This window comes from Podarcis tiliguerta (genome assembly GCF_965153285.1).
Source record: "Podarcis tiliguerta genome assembly, chromosome: 4".
In the NCBI taxonomy this organism is placed as follows: Eukaryota; Metazoa; Chordata; class Lepidosauria; order Squamata; family Lacertidae; genus Podarcis; species Podarcis tiliguerta.
Genome location: NC_139537.1, coordinates 80,264,336 through 80,282,402, shown reverse-complemented (window position 1 = coordinate 80,282,402; position 18,067 = coordinate 80,264,336). Strand labels below are relative to the sequence as shown.

Below are 18,067 nucleotides of genomic sequence, written 5' to 3'. Positions count from 1 at the left end.
AAAAAGAGAATGAGTTAGTGCAACCTGAGAAACACCAGCAGTGGAAACAGCAGCAGTGAAAACAGTTCCCCCCAAATAAATTTAATGTTGTGGTAAAAAAATAAATGCAACAGCACTGTCTTAGAATGGAGAGTTAATATCTGGCGGTAGGGGACATCTGTCTGGTAGTACAATGTGGGAAAGAGAATCTCTGAAAGGATTTGTCAAGATGGTCACTGGAGTCACTGCAGTCAGAGGCTCTTGTGTTAAAATATTCTAAATCAGTGTTTCCAGGAACCAGTGGCATAGCGTGGGTTGTCAGCACCCGGGGCAAGGCAAGTAATTTGCGCCCCCTAACCCGTGGATTTGCGCCCCCTAACCCTAACCCCCAGATGTTGCACCCGGTGCGGCCGGCCCCCCCTGCACCCCCCACGCTACGCCACTGCCAGGAACCCCCGTAACATGTTTCGGTATCTGGCAGAACCCCAACGTCCTCTGCCTCCCCCACAATCTCACAAAAGCAAAATCAGATAATAAGCAATTTATTTAACAAGTACAAAATTTTGCATAAGGATACTGACAAAACACTTTGGAAAACAATGTCTTAAATAAATACTTGGTTTTTCTTCATAAGAAATTGGCATCTGTCCTTTATAACATCTTGTACAAGTCTAGTACGATACTTCATATGAACAAAGATAATTTCCCAGATGCTGAAATTCTTTGTAAACCCTGAAATTCAGATTTTGAAAGTGCAGATATTTGCGTTTTGAAGATAAAATACGTGGAAGTGACCCCACATTACACAACAAGATGGTCCCTGATACAAAGGAGTGCAGAATGTATTCATCAGCTAAGATCATGACTACTCATCTCTAGCTGCCTATGCTCCTGGAGTTCTGATAACTTTATATTTTAGCTGTCTGGCAGAACTCTGTTGTATCTAGTTGATGTGGGGTTGATCGCAGTGAGTTTATTATGCTAATCTGATGGTGGATCCTCCCTCTTCAAAACCATCCTTGTAGTTCTGGCCTTCATTTTCTTAAATATGCACATCACTGGCCCACACAGAAATATCACAGCAAGCATAAAGATTAGCTGACAGGTTATAAACGAGAAATAATGGTGAGCTGTACAGCTCCCAGGTGAGGAGCAGTCTGATCCTGTTCTCTGAGGAATTAGCTCTGGGAGCTAGGCTCTCTGTTTTCATTAAGAACCTGGGAACAATGTGCACTCTGCGTTATCAAATTCACACATCACCATCCTCTGAAAGGAGCAATGGCTCAAGAGAATAGAGAGAAGCTCTGGAATGATCAGAAGAAGTTATCCCTCAGCAAATTGAGATTTAATGTAGGGCAATACGCTGAAGGAGAATGAGAGGAAGTAAAGCTATTAACATGAGTCAGCTATTCAGGCTGTAGTAGTACTGAAACAAAAAACAAGAATAGGCAAGTAATACTGGGCTGGGACGGTCCTATTTCTTTTGCTGCTTTCATATGTTCCTCTCCATCCAAAGGAGGAGCAGGAACATTTTAGCACAGTGGTTCTCAAAAGGTGTGGGATGCCACATTGGTGCAGCAAGAGAGGATAGCAAGTGTAGTGGGAAGATTTGAGGACAAGTTTAGTGTAGTATAGCACATAGTATCAAAATATAAAATACATACAACCTGAAAAAGTATTTATGCCTTTCTTCAAGAGGATTAGCTATTTTTTTAGTTCTCCACGACATATTGTTGTGAATGGGGATTTCCAACTCTGACAAATATGAAGGATCAAAAAGAGAAAGGCTTCTAATATAAAAGAGATTACCTGGCAAAAGCAAGTTCACACCTCTCATTGAGTCTCCATACATACTTAAGGTGCATAGGTAAGAGGCTCGTTTATAATTATATTTTGGGAATGATTCATGTCTCTATGCATCTGCATTGTTTTATATTTTATGAATGTCCCACAGCTGTGTGGTATGTTATAAGAAAAATAGTTTGGATTTGATACCCCGCTTCATCACTACCCGAAGGAGTCTCAAAGCAGCTAACATTCTCCTTTCCCTTCCTCCCCCACAACAAACACTCTGTGAGATGAGTGGGGCTGAGAGACTTCAAAGAAGTGTGACTAGCCCAAGGTCACCCAGCAGCTGCATGTGGAGGAGCGGAGACGCGAACCCGGTTCACCAGATTACGAGTCTATCGCTCTTAACCACTACACCACACCACACAGGGCTGTCCAACTTCCAAGGGACTGCGATCTACTACCACTATTAAAAAACTGGCAGTGATCTACCCAACAACCAGAGTTGTTGAGCTTTTTTGGGGACTGCTTAATGCTTCATCAAGGTTGTTGAGCTTTCTTTTGGGGGGCGGAGGGGGAAATCCCACGATCGACCTGTTGGACAACCCTGTTATAAAGCACAGCTAGGAGTAGTTTCTTTTTTCTTTCCAGCGTACTTCTTATCATTAAGAAACATTCAGTGTGGCCCAGAGGAAGAAGTTTGAGAATCACTGTTTTAGCATCACAGTAACCCTGTTTAAGGGAGTCTGAAAGCAATGGTGATCCACCCAAGGCCAAGTGGTAAAGTGCCTACTGATACAGACGATGAGGCTTGAGCGCGAAAGAGGAAATTTGATGCTGTACCTGGTTACGTTTCTTCTCATAAACTATTATAGGGGAAGGGCAGTAGAAGAATCATAGAATTGTAGAGTCGAACCCCCAGCAATGCAACAATGTGCAGCTATCCCATATGGAGACTGAACCTGCAACCTTGGCATTATCAGCACTATGCTCTAACCAACCAGCTCAGTGGCAAATGGTCTCTGGTTCAATACCTGGCAGGGCCAGGTAGGGCTGGGAAAGACTCCTCCCTGGGCTAGATGGACCAATGGCCTGATTTGATTTCAGGCAGTTTCCTGGGTTCCTAACTGTTAAGGACACAGGAACATATCCTGCTTTGCATGTAAGAGAATCGGTGCAGTGCAGGGGATAGAGTGCTGGACTAATATTGAAGACACCCAGTTTCAGTTCCCACTTGGCAATGAAGTTCTTAGGGTGACCTTGAGCCATTCACTACCTTACAAATACAAATACAATGCAGTACAAATACACTAGAGGAGGGGAGGCATTGTATGTTTCCCTGAGCACCTTGGAGAAATGTGGGAACGAATGTCCTAGTAATCAGCATCATGGATTTTTTGTTTTGTTTTAATCACCATACTGTACCTATGGTTGTAGTCTTAGGTAAACTAATCAGGAAGCAAACCCCAGGAAAACCATTTTTATTTATATATATTTTGTCTGAATTTCACTTTAGGAAATTCTGCACCTGGCGGTTTTGGATGTAGGGGGGCTACTTCCAAACAATTTGGGATTTAGACCTTCCCCCCTAGATCCAAAACCACAAAGGGCAGAATCTACGAAATAATTCCCCCCCCCCCCCCCGTTACATAAATATGAAGAAGAGACGGGTTTTTTTATTTTGCAGCAAGGAAGCCTACTAAACAACAAAATAGTTGTGGGGGATGGTGGAGGCCAGTATAACACAGGGCGAAATAATATCTGCCTCAGAAGAAATGGAGTTAGATAAGTAATTATAACAACAGGATAATGAGTGTGAAGAATGCTTAGCAAGAAAGAGATTCAGAATCCTCTCAAGGGAAAGGGGAGGGGACCTGGCAGCGAAAATTAGGACAAACAGAAGCAACTAGAAAATGCAGCACTCAGTGTTGGTTTGGTTTGTTTGTTTTAATAGAAAAAATAAATCTTGTTAGCAGCTGAACAGTTGGTTCGACTCTTCTATCTCACTGACATAAAGATTCAGATTTTCACGGAGCCGATTTATGTTTGTTTTAAAATCAAAATGTTCTTGCTTTCAAGATGGGGGAGGAACAGAGCACTTTCCCTTTTTCATATGTCCAGCAGTTGTTGCTGGTATGGCCTTATCTCAGCACAGTCACTTTTAGGTCACAGTGAAGAAAGCCTGCATCCAAAAGGATACTTAGAACAAGAGAATATACTTGCCAAAAGCTGAAGTAAAGGCCGTTTGTCTATCGGCCAGGCCTCCACACCCTTGTTTCTCAACAAACCTTATAGCAACCTACAAGGGAAAGTGTCAATAAACTCCTACTCCAACCCACCCAGCTCCTCCTGCAAAACAAGGAGTCGCCAAGCAAACGTAGGCCACAAATCATGGTGGGTGGGCTGTGTTTGGCTTCGCAGAACAAGCAAATACTCTGTAACAAACACAACGAAGTTTATAATTCAAAAAAATAAAATAGCCAAAAGAAACAGGGAAATCGAAAAGAACATTGTTCATGTATGGGATAACAGCGGCCAGAATCTTAGTAGAAAGAAACTGGGAAAATACAGCCATACCTAACATGGCAGATTGGCAAATCCTAATGGTAGAATGCCTGCAGCTAGCAAAGACAACAGGAAGGATAAGAGGCCAAACAAAACAAATAGTCTATAAGGATTGGAGAATTTTTAAAGAATACTTTAAAAATTACGGTATAAAAGGAAACTTCTTGGCAGAATTAGACTGAACCTTGCATTGTATAAATATAAGTTTGTAGGGAAGTTAACAGAAACTTATAAGAAATATGTAACTGTGCGGTATAAGATAATCAACAGATAAAGTACAGCGAGACTAACTGGAAGTCATTTTTAATTTCTTGTTTTACAAGTTTTACAATCGTTCACATCATTGGGGGGTATAAATGATGTTAGTTATAAGAATTGTGCTGTTTCATACATTGCTACTGTCTGTTTGTCAATTTATAATTTGTTTATTTGATTGTATGCATGTTTGTTGGTTGGTTTGTCTGCTTTCCTGGCATAAATATATCTATTGTAAAACAATAAAGATATATTGCAAAAATAAATAAATAAAATAAAAGCCATAGAGTGGGCTGCACAAATAGAACCACCAGCCTTTCAAGCATGCAAGATGTAATTACATTAACTGAACTGGGGAGGGGCTTGTATTGGACTGTGTTTCCAGAGCAAAAGATCACAGTGGTTGTGCTCTTCCCATGGTTTTGCTGCTGCTGCTGCACTACCCAGAGCTAAGCCAGTGTGGTGTAGTGGTTGAGAGCGGTAGTCTTGTAATCTGGGGAACCGGGTTCGCGTCTCCGCTCCTCCACATGCAGCTGCTGGGTGACCTTGGGCCAGTCACACTTCTTTGAAGTCTCTCAGCCCCACTCACCTCACAGAGTGTTTGTTGTGGGGGAGGAAGGGAAAGGAGAATGTTAGCCGCTTTGAGACTCCTTAAGGGAGTGAAAGGCAGGATATCAAATCCAAACAACTCCTCCTCCTCCTCTTCTTCTTCTTCTATGGTTTGACTTAGTGTTATTGATTGATTGATTGATTGATTGATTGCCTTTCTACGATGCTTTTCATTCAAATGAATCCCAAAGCGGCTTACAAACAATAAATAGCAATAACATGTCTGGACCAGGGCTTGTGGTTTGTCTCAATGCAATCAAATCATGAGCTGCAACCAAGATTTAGTGAGCGAGGTTGTGTTCATTGTCCTGGGAACGAGTAGGTTGGCTCACTCATACTAACCAAGCCATGGTTTGGCTGAGTGTTGTGTGCAAATTGAGTCACTGACTCACAGGAACCCCAGGTTCCAAGCTGGATCCTATTTTTAGCAGAATTTGTTTGCAGTTCAGTGTCTTGCTAGAGGAACTCTTTCCTTGTGATTTCTCCGTTTTGAGTTCAGCTCCAGACAGAAGGTCACTGATACAAAGTTTTTTAAAAAATAACCATTTAGACTTACCCTGGCTTTGTATCATTTGTTACACAATGATACGTGAAAGGTCCGAACATCTGAACCCCCAGAATTCCATACAGAAGCAGAAAGAACAGAAGGAATATTGAAACACTCCAAATTTGTTCACCTGAGCGCCTAACGAAAAAGGAAAGTGATATGCATTACATGCAAGTAACCTGCACAAGTTCAACGCCAGTTGTGCAATATCCCATCCATATGTGGTAGATGAGTGGAGAATAGCTTCATGGCACAGGGGATAGCCATACTGTGGCTTAGCCCTTTGAAATGCATGGCTAGATTAAAGGAAGCAAGCAGTCTTAAAGGGAAGATAAACTGGGTTGGGAGGTGGTGGAATAATCTGAAAACATGGCAGGGCATGTCTTGGGAATTGCATTGAAAGGAGGGATGCATGTCCAATTTTTTAATAGCAAATAAGAATGTCCACATGAGGAACTGCAGACCTCTTCCCTCACTGGTTTCTTACTTCTCTGTACCTTCTCTTCTCAAGTGCCTTTCTCCTCCCCATGCTTACCTAGGCTGAAAGCAGAACTCGTCCAAGTCAAGGACAAGATGGCACACATACACACATCCCAATAAAATATATACCTGTAAGGGCAATCAAATCTGTCTCCAACACTGATGACAGGGTATCATCAACCACAGCACCTAAGGATGCTAAAGGGGTGCAAGACAGGCCACAGTGGCACTCATCACTTTACCCTCCAACACCTCACAACCACTACCTGTCCCTTAGCAGTTGCTGCTCTGTGAGGTGGCTATCCCATTATCAAATGGTACAGCTGGCTCTGGCTGAAGAGAGGTTAGGACTGAGTGTAGAGAGTGTTCAACAACCCTCCCCCAAGCACCTGTTTTGCAGGTAAAAACAGATCCCCTAACCCTCATCCAACATGTTTTGTGGAACTTCTACCTCATGTGTAGTTAGGCCTATAGCAACCCCAAATTTTCAGGGCTCTCTGATGAGTGTACCCCATACAACTGAATGGTACAATTAAATCTTAAGTTGTGCCCTCCTCCACTGTCTCCCGAGACAGATGGATGCCAACTTCAACTTCAAGTGTTCACCTGAAAATTGTGGTCTGTGAAGAGGTCAAAGGAAAAGAACTTCAAAAAGAAGCTTGGGCTAACTTCTAATACAAGGAATTCATTATCTCAACATTCATAGCAGCCCAGAACTGATGGGAGAAATTGGATTAAAATAATATTTATCAAACTTTATGAAATCTTTAAAAATGTTTGAAAAATTGGAAGACAGAAAGATAGGGCTGGAACTTCATTTTTATATATGTAATTTTCTGGAATTTCTTAAGCAATCCTGTGACGTTTCCCCAAAAATTCTCAGTTTGTATTATGTATCTAATAGAAATTAAGAAGCACATGATTGCATGTTTAAAATAATCCCAAACAACACAATGTCACTGCCTCCCCATCCCAAGTATTCATATACTGTTGTGTCTAGATTTAGCAAACAACTTACTTTAAAATGTTGGTTATCCTGGTTCTTGGCAACTCAAAGCGGAAATAGATCCGGAATGCTCGAATCATAATAAGCGGCCGTGGGATCCTCAACATGCCCCAAGGTGACATTTGATCAACTATATCAGCTATTTCAAACACCTAGGAACAAAAGAACGTCTTTTTCCTTCTGATTTTTTTCCTGAGCATACTACTGTTCTTTGTGCTGTTTTCTAAAGTTTGCATTGTTTTGCATAAATATTTCCAGGGCAATGTATTTTCAATGGCATTTCAGCGCTTGTTCCCAGTTTAACACTGGTTTCTGAAACAAGACCCTTTCGGCAACTGATTTTATAATACAAGTGACTTATCCCGGAACACCAAATGTCAATTATCTCATTCATGAAGGTGAAACTAAAAGTAAAAGGAGGGAGGATTGAAATAATCTACCAGGGGCAAAGGAAAAATGCATATTAAGCTGAAACGCTCAAGCAGAGAACACAAACCCTCTGGTGGGATTCCTATAGGACCTCTTCCAGACCAGGTCTGGGTTGGAGAGAGAGAACTGGGTGGAGAAAACAGGCTTCCTATTCTAGCCATATCTAGTGTGCAGCACTTCATACAAGCCAAGTAGGTGGGAAGGATCTATTGAAGCAGAAGCAGAAGAGATTGTGCCCTTAGAATATTTAATAATAATTTATAATTTATAATTTCTACCCTGCCCATCTGGCTGGGTTTCCCCAGTCAATTTAAAAATTGCAATCCATTGATTTATCAAAGTTTGTAATAAAGTATGTGCACCATTCCTGATGTAAGCATTTGAGTACTGTATGAATTCTTTTCAATGATCCCCCCCCCCCATGGTGGCTCCCTGGTTGTGGAATGTTCTCCCCAGGGAGACTCACCAGGTGCCATCACTACATGTCTTTAGGCACCAGGCAAAAACATTCCTCTTTACCCAGGCCTATGGCTATCAACAAGGCACCTCTGATATGCTGGAGAGGTTTTTCAAGGGACATGGATAGCTGCAGTAGGTAGAAGGAAAGGAAGTCTTCCTTCTGTGAGTGTCTTTCTACTTTAGGATGCAAGCTATTATTTTCATTTTGTACTCAGCTGATTATTATGGAGGTAACCATGGGGTCTGGCGTGGAAAGCTGCAGAAAAACCACTGCCCCAAACACTGGACCTGAAGATAATCTTCCTGTTTGGTTTAGCTCTGAGGAACGGGACCAACTCTACTGCAGAAGGTCTTGGTTGTTACCAGAAGTGTGGCCCTCAAGAGTGTTTTTATTTTTTCACTTAAGCTGAGGTGAGGGCTTGGCCAGAGATAAAGGCTGTGTATTTCTGCACTTATTGTAATGCAACGTAATTTACCTGTAAAACTAATGACACCCAAAGACAAAATACCATGAATCCATCAAACACACACCAGCGGTCCTTCACATAGGAAGTATCCCCCTAAGAAGAAGAAAAATGTAAATGGAATTATACGAGTTGTGTTATTTCATGGTTTTAAATTATTTCTGTTATTTCACGTTTTTAAAACAGAATATTTCTAACACAGTGAAGCAAAAGCAACATCCTAGCATCTGAAATTCTATGTCAATAGTTGCTGATTCTATCCAATAGAGAAAGCTGCAAGATTAGCAGCCTTTGAAGGATCTCCTTTCGGTCTTCTCACAAAGAACAGCTTTACAAAGCGCACTCCATTTATAGCATAAATGGGTTTTTTGTCTGACAGGTGTTCAAAACAACCTGTAGTCATTTATCACAGGTGTCAATGGTCAGTATTTATAAGTTGTGCCTCCTGTTTCTTGTACCGAACAGAATTGGTTTGCAACCAGTGCATTTGGAATAAGGGGAATGCTTTGGGTAAAGCAAAATGAAGAGAAATAAGGCAGGCTTCATCTTGCTTTTCCCTGATGCTTTATATAGCCACCTGCAGTCCACCTGACAAAATGTTTTTCAGGCACAGCTCAAGGCTATGAGCATAACTGAATTCACTCCTTCTAGTGCTCAGTTAACCACCCTGTCCCCCAATTCTCATCTCCTGGTAGCTTTTCTCCTTTGTTGGGCATAAAACTACATATACCTATACACTTCAGAAAATGGGTGCAGTTGCACCCTCATCGAGTTGCCTTTTCTGTTGATCAAGAAAAGACTGATCATCTGCAAGTACTGGAAATAGTTGCTATCGGAGCCTTTTCCCTCAAGGGTATCTTTCTAAAGTACCTTAAAGTCAACATCCAGGACATCAGATCTGGTTGCCTTGCTATACAACAGAGGCCAAAGAAACTTGCTTTATGGGCATTGTGAAAATTACAGGATTAAGCAGGGGTCTTTATAATACGGAGCAAGAGCAAATCCCTTCAGCCAATAGGATAATGGGGGCAAAGAGGGAAGGGGAGAGAACGTAAAACATTTTTAAACACACAAACCATGAGATAACACACCGCGGCCCAGTTTGCACATAACACAAAGCCTAACTATGGCTTAGCGTAAACGTGCAAGCTTGCAGATTTCCCAGAGGTATCACGGCTCTTCTGCTCCTACCCTGGTTATGCTGTTGTTGCTACACTGCGTGTCATCCAAACCAGGGCTTGTGGTTTGCCTTGCTCCAGTCAGTATAGCTGACAACATGACTGGTGCAGGAGCAAAGCAGCCACAATCTCCCCTCCCAAAACCTGCACATTTGCACTAAGCTATGCTTTGGCTTAGCAAACAGAGTCTATGCCTGCTGGATACATAATGCTAGCAATGTCCTAACCATGGATAGGAAGTCGGGAGAATGCTCCAGGCTCATAGGTTCACTTCATCTCATGTGTAGAAATTCCCTGGCTAGAATGGGTTTATAAATAGATAGGTCGATAGATTGATAGATCGATAGATAGATGGCACAGGTTTAAGTCTAACGGTGCAATGCCTAGGCTTTAACCAGGGTGTGCAAACCAGCTTCATTCTATCCCTATCTTCAAATATCCAATTAACAGTTCAACATGATAAGAATTAGCTATAGCTAGCCCCATCACAAATCTAAGATAGCACCATAGTTAACACTGAACGAGTAAGATTCAGGAATTCACAAAGATGAAGGAAAGGGAGGGGAGAACAGATCTATGGCATGTAATTGATCACTTAACCATGGTTTACATATGCTCTTGGGCTATTTCAATTTTTTAACAGAAACAATATATTACTGCAACAATGGTGGTGGTGAGACACATAGCCCAGAGATTTATGACTGAATTTGAGACTTCTTTTTTAAAAAAGAGTATGTTTCTAGTCATAACGACTGCAAGCAAATATAAGAAAATGTGACAAACATGGCTCACTATTTTAAAATAATCCAGAAGTCAATTAAACAAACAAACAAACAAACAAAGCACAAATAACATAATTATATCTTCAAATGTTACAGTCAAGATTATTTCGTTTTGGCACCAAAACCTGGTTTTGAACCCTGGAAATCAACAGAAACTAGAATCTTGGGTCATCACAGCTGCATTGTAACTGCATTGGAGAGAGGTATGCCTTCGTATTTGATTCTATCCTAAAAGTGAAATACTGTGCACCATAACATTTTTTGGCAGTATGTGAATTTTTGAGCAAACATTCCCACTGTTCAACCATTTATAAGCTAAGGTCCCAATTAACAAAGGGTCTAACCCTAACCCTAACCCCTGGGTCCCTGGAATGAAATTGCTTTCCTTTTCACATGGGTGCCTGGTTTCTGCACCTCCTTCACAGTCCTGGAAAGGACTAATCTACCCTCCTCCCATGCAGAATTCAGAACCTACAATACTGCGTGTGCTTCTAAACCCAAGGACCAACCACAGAGAGATGATTAACTTACCTACAAGCAGCAACTGAGTAGACTTACCATAAAATGCATAAGGTAAAGGTAAAGGTACCCCTGCCCGTACGGGCCAGTCTTGCCAGACTCTAGGGTTGTGCGCTCATCTCACTCTAAAGGCCGGGAGCCAGCGCTGTCCGAAAACACTTCCAGGTCACGTGGCCAGCGTGACAAGCTGCATCTGGCGAGCCAGCGCAGCACACGGAACGCCGTTTACCTTCCCGCCAGTAAGCGGTCCCTATTTATCTACTTGCACCCGAGGGTGCTTTCGAACTGCTAGGTTGGCAGGCGCTGGGACCGAACGACGGGAGCGCACCCCGCCGCAGGGATTCGAACCGCCGACCTTTCGATTGGCAAGTCCTAGGTGCTGAGGCTTTAACCCACAGCGCCACCCGCGTCCCTATAAAATGCATAGTACTACTCATTTGCACAATACACTTTCCTGCTTATGAAAACATTCAAATAATTCCTATGTCTACAAAAAGGCAAGATCTGAATTGGTTTTCAGGTTCACACTGGAGACTGTGTAAGTGGCAGCACAGAAGTACAACTCATCTGTTCGATACGACCTGATGTCACAGTTTGTGGAAAATGTTAATGATGCATAAATAAGATACACAAATTAGCAATGCCCTTCTGGCTCATTATGAGTTGTCACAGCAGCCTTTAGTTATGAGCAAATGGCTATAGCAAACTGTGTGTGGGTTTGTACTAATCTGAAAGGGAGGGGAATTACCCTGTACAAAGATAGGTCCACATAGTTTTGGGAAGTCACAAAATAAAATAAAATCACCTCTTATTTCACAAATATGTGGTTAACTTTTCAAGAAAGCTTCCTAAATTCAAGCATAGTATACGTTTTCTGTGTTACACTGCCTGGCAAATTTAAGGTGCCTTTAGCAGATTCTTCACAGCGTTCAGCAACTAGCATCCTATTTTCTTACAATGCGCAGAGCCGCTGGGGAAGCAGAAGTCTTAACAGCTGAGCTAAATCATTTGATGGTACCAGTTTAATGAAGACTGATGGCTCCTTCTCTCTTGATTGCCTGAATTCTTTAGATATGTCATTTCTGCCCTGAAGCAACAAACTATATCCAAAATAAAAAAAGGTTCTGTCTGTGCAAGAGGACACCCCACCGTTTTTTACTGTGTGTGAAGCGTCCCATCTGATTTGTAAATGTTTTACACAAAAGCTCTGACCTTCACAGAATTGGAGCCCATGAATAATAATGGAACAGTCTTAGAAATTCATGCAAGGTGGAGCAGCACAATGCAGGAATCCTCATAGAACATTTGCTGAGGGATTTTTCAAGTCTCCATTACTTATTACTATTTTCCTTCTAATTATGGAACTGGAATATGGAAGGATCATTAGCGGAGATAATGAAGGCCATGCAAGGAAGGCAAAACCTGAACTGTGCACTGTTTGCTTATATGCAGCTCACTATGTAGACATGCAATCTAGGATCTGAGGCAAGATTCAGCTTTAGACAACACTCTGCTGTCAACTTTATATTTTTCTTAAAAGACTGCTTCTGGCTTGAATGACTTCAGTGTGTGAAGCTCAGAAATCTGTTAGAAAGGCCTGTAAAAGGGTTAAGAACAGAGGGGCTGCAGTGAATTTTCTTTAACTTCCTTTAAATCTCCTCCATTGCCTTCTTCTGCTTGATGTTTCCTTGAATATTTTGGTCCACAGCCCTCGGGTTTCCTTCTCATTTGTGGGCAGTGGCAGAGGGAGGGGGCAGGAAGGGCAGCAATCCCCCAAACAAGGAGCTCATCCTTCACTTGTCCCACCATTGCTAGACTCCTGTCTTTGGCATATATCGTTATTTTTCTTTCAGAGATTTTAACATGTGGGACACAACTTGCCCATCTAGAAATATTCTGTGTGCCCTGCAGAATATTTTTTTCTGGTGTTGGCACTACTCCCATTCAGTTCCTGCCTGCCTGCCTGCCCCACAGTTCCAACACTTCTTCTTCTTTTTATAAAAACAAAGAAAGCATAATCTGGACTTCTTTCATGCAGTTGTGGCCCATTTGATGCCAAGCACTCACTGCCATGGTCAGAACTACCTATGCATTGCCCACGCACATCAAAATTACAAAGCAGTCAAAAGTCTGAATCATGGAAGCAAAGTGAATTATGCCAAGCTCAGCAAATGGCCTCAACTTCCAAAAATGGATCCTGATTTTGGTGGTCTGTGGATTTGTGTGCAGAAGAGACGCAGCCCACTCTATGGTTAATTTTTCAAAAATTAACCACAATTTCCCCGCAATAAACTGGGATAGTAACTGCTGCTGCCTTTGTGAAACAGCTCCTTGTTCAATCTCTCATACTCACAGATAGAGCAATTCGCACAAGCTTACATTCCTAAACAATTAAGAATTCAAATGCATTGGAATGCTTTTGAAAAATTATCATGGAATATGCATTTCATGTCCTTCATAGGAGGCCAGGTGCTGGATTTCAGTACCCATGAGAAAGAAATCAAAACTGTATATCCACGATGAGGGGATGAGGTGAGGGGTTAAAAAGGGCTAATGTTTATGGCATGGAACTGTGCAATAACATACAATCTGTTTTAGCCCCCGTAAGCTTTTGTTATAAAACTCCCCTTTGGCTTTGATAGACAAGCATATTCTGGTTTTAACTCTCATAAGGGAAAATATCCCCAAGTAAGGTGAACTTGTTCCATCTTACCTTGAACATCTGAAATGGCTGTGGTGTGGTTAACCTCCAACCTTTTCCCAACTCCATCTACAGAAAAAAGGAGATTACCTCCATTCATGAGCTTTGCACATTAGCAGCGTTATCTGTCAATGTACCAACGCAAGAGAGAGAGAGAGAGAGAGTCTCATGCCATGATATATGTGGTCTGCAGGCGCTAAACCTCACTTCAGCTTTATAAACACATTGCAAAGTGAAAGTGGGTGACCTTTCCAAGCCAAGAAGAAACATCCCCCCCCTCCATTTTCTTATAGCACATTTAAGCTTTTTTCCTTCTGTTGCATCCAAGTACCCTCATATATCCCAAATGGGGCCTGTGCCCTTTGATGTTATGTTGTGCTACCTCTGGGCCACGGTTATCTGAGTTAACTGTCAGGGCCAAGCCCTCCAGTCCTTCTCCATTGTTGCTGTTTAGCTCTCCTTCTCATCTGGTCCCTTGACCACTTATGGTGCCAGTGCTTATGGTGCCAGTGCTAGGAAGTTGCCGCCATTGTGACTATCCCACAGTGCCCCAGAGAACCCAATTTAGCAGGGTTCAAAGTCAAGGAGCGCCTATGGGCACACAGCTGCTTTCCCTTTTGGATGGTGCTAGTAGTTGCCAGCCTTATGCAGCCCTCCATACAATTATAGCCATGTGGAGAGGAATGCGGAGAAATGGCTTCTGAGATCATGGGCCAGGGCACATTATGTCACTTCTGGAGAAGGTTCCATAGCTGAAAGGGTAGGCCCTGACCATGAATTGTCCAGACAAAAGGAGGTTACACCTAACGTAAGCTGCTAATGTAAGAAGCCCTCTAAAGAACTTGGAACCAATCTACTTGAACGAATACCTTTCTCTATACATTCCTAGCAATGTTTTTAGCTCTGCTGGAGAAGCCCTGCTAACTGTCTGTTTGTGGCACCTGTCATAAAAAATGGGGCATTCAGTGAAGCAGCACATATTCTGAGGAATTCACTGCCTTTGGGTAGCTACCATGGTTCATGGTGTTTCTGTGGCCCAAGATGCTTGCATGCCACCTAGTATGAGAACCGCACAGTAAATGAAATCAGTCAGGTTTCAGGTGGACCTCCTGATTGTGAGCTCTATGAGAGTTCTGCTGGGTATGTTCTTCTCATTCCTTGTCAGTAAACATGCAGCAACACTCATCTTGCACCCTAACACTGCAATGTCCCAGGTTTCCTTGAGGTAAAGACAGGAAGTCAAGGCAGGGAAATGCAGATCACCGCAACATAAGAAAAGAATAGATGGGAGAATCTGACACAGGGATACTAGCGGCGGAATCCTAACTCCTGCAACATATAATTCAGCTCACAATTATAACGGGAATTGTATCACAACAGCTACACTAGTGGCCAAAATTGTGGAAACGTTTTGGAGAAAGTATACTGTATTTCCAAGGTTTCATGACTCATAACACCACTTCTTTTGGAGTAATGACACAAAATTATACATCAATGGAAAGATAATTTAAGGAAGAATATAATGCAACAAGGTTTGTTCAGTTATCTGTATTCTATCAAATGTTATAGCCAAATAAACAGAAAAAGGAGTGTTTAGAGAGCCAATCAGGTGTCATCTTGTTTTGGCAATGATGGCTCATAACACCACGTTTTTTTTTGGAGTAATACCATAAAATAATATATAAATGGAACTTTTGACACAATACAGATAATTGAACAAACCTTGTTGCGTTACATTCTTCATTACCGTACTTTTCCGTCTATAAGATGCCCCCATGTATAAGACGCTCCCTATTTTGGGGGGCTCAAATTTAGGAAAATGGGGGAGTTGTTGAGCTTTTTTTTGGGGGGGGGGGAATGCCGAAATGAATATCACTCACCCAACTGGCAAATGCTAAGAATCACAAGCAGGGCTGGCCAAACTGCCGAAGTAAAAACCCCTCATCTAATACACAGAAAGGTACGGTAAATTATCTTTCCATTGATATATAATTTTATGTATTACTCCAAAAAAAGTGTTATGAGGCATCAAACCTTGGAAATAAAGGTCCAAAAGGTTTCCACAACTCCAACCACTAGTGTAGCATCTTCCATAACTGCAGTATATAGTTTCTTATTTCCTCCCTCTCCTCGTATGTGCGAGTGTGTATATCCATCTATTGGCTCAAAAGCAGATTGCAAGGTCCTAAAAGCAAAGGAAGAGAATCAAAACTAAAATAATGACAAGTACCAAAACCCTAACTCAGTCCCTAAAAAAACTGGAAGAAGGCTCAATCTAGAAGATATCATAGTTCAGTGGCAACATTTATGTTAAGTTCCCAGAAGAAGAAAATAATATAGATGATTACCCAACCAATGCCTGCCATCTGAAAACGGCTGGCCTTTGCTACAAAGCACTCGTCAGTCTTCTCTATTGACTTTTAGCCAAATTCACCTGGGAGTAATTTGCTCCCAGCTTGCCTTTGGCCCTAGCTGCTCACAAATCATGAAAGGTTTGTTGACAGGCTGGTCAACAGCTCATGCTGGGAGCTACTAAGCTGAGATTCATCTCCACTCAATACTCTTGTGTGTTCTTAATTTGCACCTGTATTTTTCTTTCCTCTGCCTTCCTTCTGCTAGTCTTTAAACCTGTTTCTCAAGGGATTGAGAACCTGTGCCCACCCAGACATTGTTGGACTACAACTCCCATCATCTGGTTATGCTGGCAGGGACTGGTGAAAACCACAGAATTTCCATCACTTAATATGTAATTTGTCCTGAATTCCTTTCTGGTCCATTGCTTGCATGCCTGCTGTGGTTCCCCAGGCCTCCTCTTTACATTCTGGTCCCAGACCTTCATACTAATACCACTCAAAATATAGTAATTTGCCTGAAAAAACAATACCCTGACAGTAATTGGAAACACGCTTAAGCAGCTCCCAAGAAGGCATTTTCTAAAATGGGATGGTGAACTGCATAAAAACACAAAACTATTTTTAACCATCTCCAGAGATGTGTTATTCCAACACAATATAATATGAAACATATGTCAGTCTATGCAATATAATACAAGACACACACACATACTAAACCTGGCTACTATTTTTTAAAATAAATAAATAAAGTAAAATATATTAGAAGTACATTTTAAAGGCCTGTTGGTACAAAGGATTAGGAAGCAAAAGTATTTTATTCTCTAAATAAAACCAATTAGCAAATAAAATAATAATAATTCCCAAACTTCATAAAAGGAACAATATGAGCCAAATAAGAGGCACACAGAATAATTCAAATGCATTTTATTTTTCTGTGGAGTACACCCAGAACTTGCAAATGGCCCCACTGTGCAAAATCCAGTAATTTTACACCTACGAGCGCAAAGTCTTGCCAATATAACTCCAGTAATCAGCAAGAACATTCTAGTGTATCAGGCACCACAGAGATGTAGGATTAGCAAAATGGGAGAAGACAAAAGGAAGGGGAGAAGGGGGTTAGCTGAAGCAATTAAGAAAGGGAGAAGGGGGCTGGAAGTTAAGAACCGAAGGGTAAGCATGTAATTTGGCTAAGGTTATCAATCATATTTGCTATGAAAGGCATCACAGTAAGAGACTGTCAATCACTTCCATGGTGAAAGACACGAGAGGCTCTGAAATTACCATTCAAGCATTTGACAGGAATAACAGAAAATCCCCCTGCAGCTGAATACAAAGATCCAAAAATTCAAGTTAGAACATTAAGGGAGAAACCTCTGCTGAAAACTAATTTAAAAATTTTGCTTGGAATTTTGAACTGTTTTGTGGCCTTCCTTCCGCTAGAGACTAAATGAAGTTTGCTTAGCACAAATACAGGAATAAATTTGGTGGAATATATATATGTATACCTTGCCCTGTGTTAAGCAGATGCTAAGAAAAGAGTATTCTATAACTTTACTGTGTGGAGAAGAATGAGTCACACCTGAGCTGCATCTACTGATACCAAGTTTGCCTGCACAGTAAATGAGTGAATCGATGTACAAAGGTCAATTAGTTACTCTTGAAGGCTATTATTCTCCTCTCCAATGTTCTTGTCCCAATCAAACAACAAAAGATTAAAAAAAAAACCTTCTTCCCCACCCCTTGTTTGCATATTTTATTTTCATAGTAGGGATATCAGTAACACTGCGTGCACCCAAAGTTGGGTTATATAATTCCACATCATTCCTCTACTTGCCTCAAGCCTTCAACAAACTGCAAGCTAAACGGCCTTTTCTCCCTGCCCAAACTTCCCCTGTACACAAAATACTTAACAATTGTGTTTTTCCTGACCATGGTAAGCATTACTTATTTAC

At 41.6% G+C, this 18,067-nt stretch overlaps 1 protein-coding gene across 6 annotated transcripts in view; it reads right to left on the bottom strand.

Moving 5' to 3' along the window:
* NALCN (sodium leak channel, non-selective) overlaps positions 1-18,067 on the bottom strand; it is a 193,958-nt gene that overhangs the window by 155,664 nt on the left and 20,227 nt on the right. For 3 of the 6 annotated variants that reach the window (XR_014510429.1, XM_083437569.1, XM_083437571.1), the window contains exons 4-6: positions 8,594-8,677; positions 7,242-7,381; positions 5,753-5,881 (exon numbers count right to left, since the gene is read on the bottom strand). The exons of 1 other annotated variant lie outside the window; for it this stretch is intronic. Coding sequence is in view for 4 of the 5 variants with exons in the window: in XM_083437569.1 (XP_083293695.1) it covers positions 5,753-5,881; positions 7,242-7,381; positions 8,594-8,677 (353 nt within the window). In the remaining variant the exon portion in view is untranslated. Of the gene's footprint in view, positions 1-5,752; positions 5,882-7,241; positions 7,382-8,593; positions 8,678-13,773; positions 13,831-18,067 lie in introns of all 6 variants that reach the window. 2 more of the 6 variants (XM_083437568.1, XM_083437570.1) reach the window with 1 other exon arrangement.